Below are 309 nucleotides of genomic sequence, written 5' to 3'. Positions count from 1 at the left end.
TCAGCGACGTTTTCTCTAACCTCTCCAATAGATGTTGACGCGTTGCTGCGTGCGAATCGGTAGTAGCCACCATCGAAGTGCTCGCCATGCGTTCGGATATCGCCGTCGCCGAACTCGACGAATCCGCTGCACTTCGACACCGCTTCTCGCCTCGGGGAGCGGGTGTTACCGCGCCACCTCCCTGAACACTGTGGGTTGGAAGGCTGAACTCAAGAGAATGTTGAGACAGTTTGTTCGGGGTCAGATGGTACTGGGTTGCTTGAGCACCGCGGGCCCGTACCGAGTACAACATGCCACCGAGGTTTACTT

General features: G+C 57.0%; 1 protein-coding gene across 1 annotated transcript; it reads right to left on the bottom strand.

Annotated features, from left to right (window-relative positions):
* Positions 1 to 20: 20 nt before the first annotated feature.
* On the bottom strand, positions 21 to 292 carry PHALS_06506 (uncharacterized protein; the record flags this gene model as incomplete). Its single annotated transcript, XM_024719799.1, has 1 exon — positions 21 to 292. A coding segment is annotated over one exon (272 nt), but the record flags the coding sequence as incomplete, so codon positions are not given.
* Between the last annotated feature and the right edge of the window lie 17 nt (positions 293 to 309).

Source organism: Plasmopara halstedii, assembly GCF_900000015.1.
Source record: "Plasmopara halstedii genome assembly, contig: Scaffold_3026, whole genome shotgun sequence".
In the NCBI taxonomy this organism is placed as follows: Eukaryota; Oomycota; class Peronosporomycetes; order Peronosporales; family Peronosporaceae; genus Plasmopara; species Plasmopara halstedii.
This window is presented reverse-complemented; position numbering and strand designations above follow the sequence as displayed.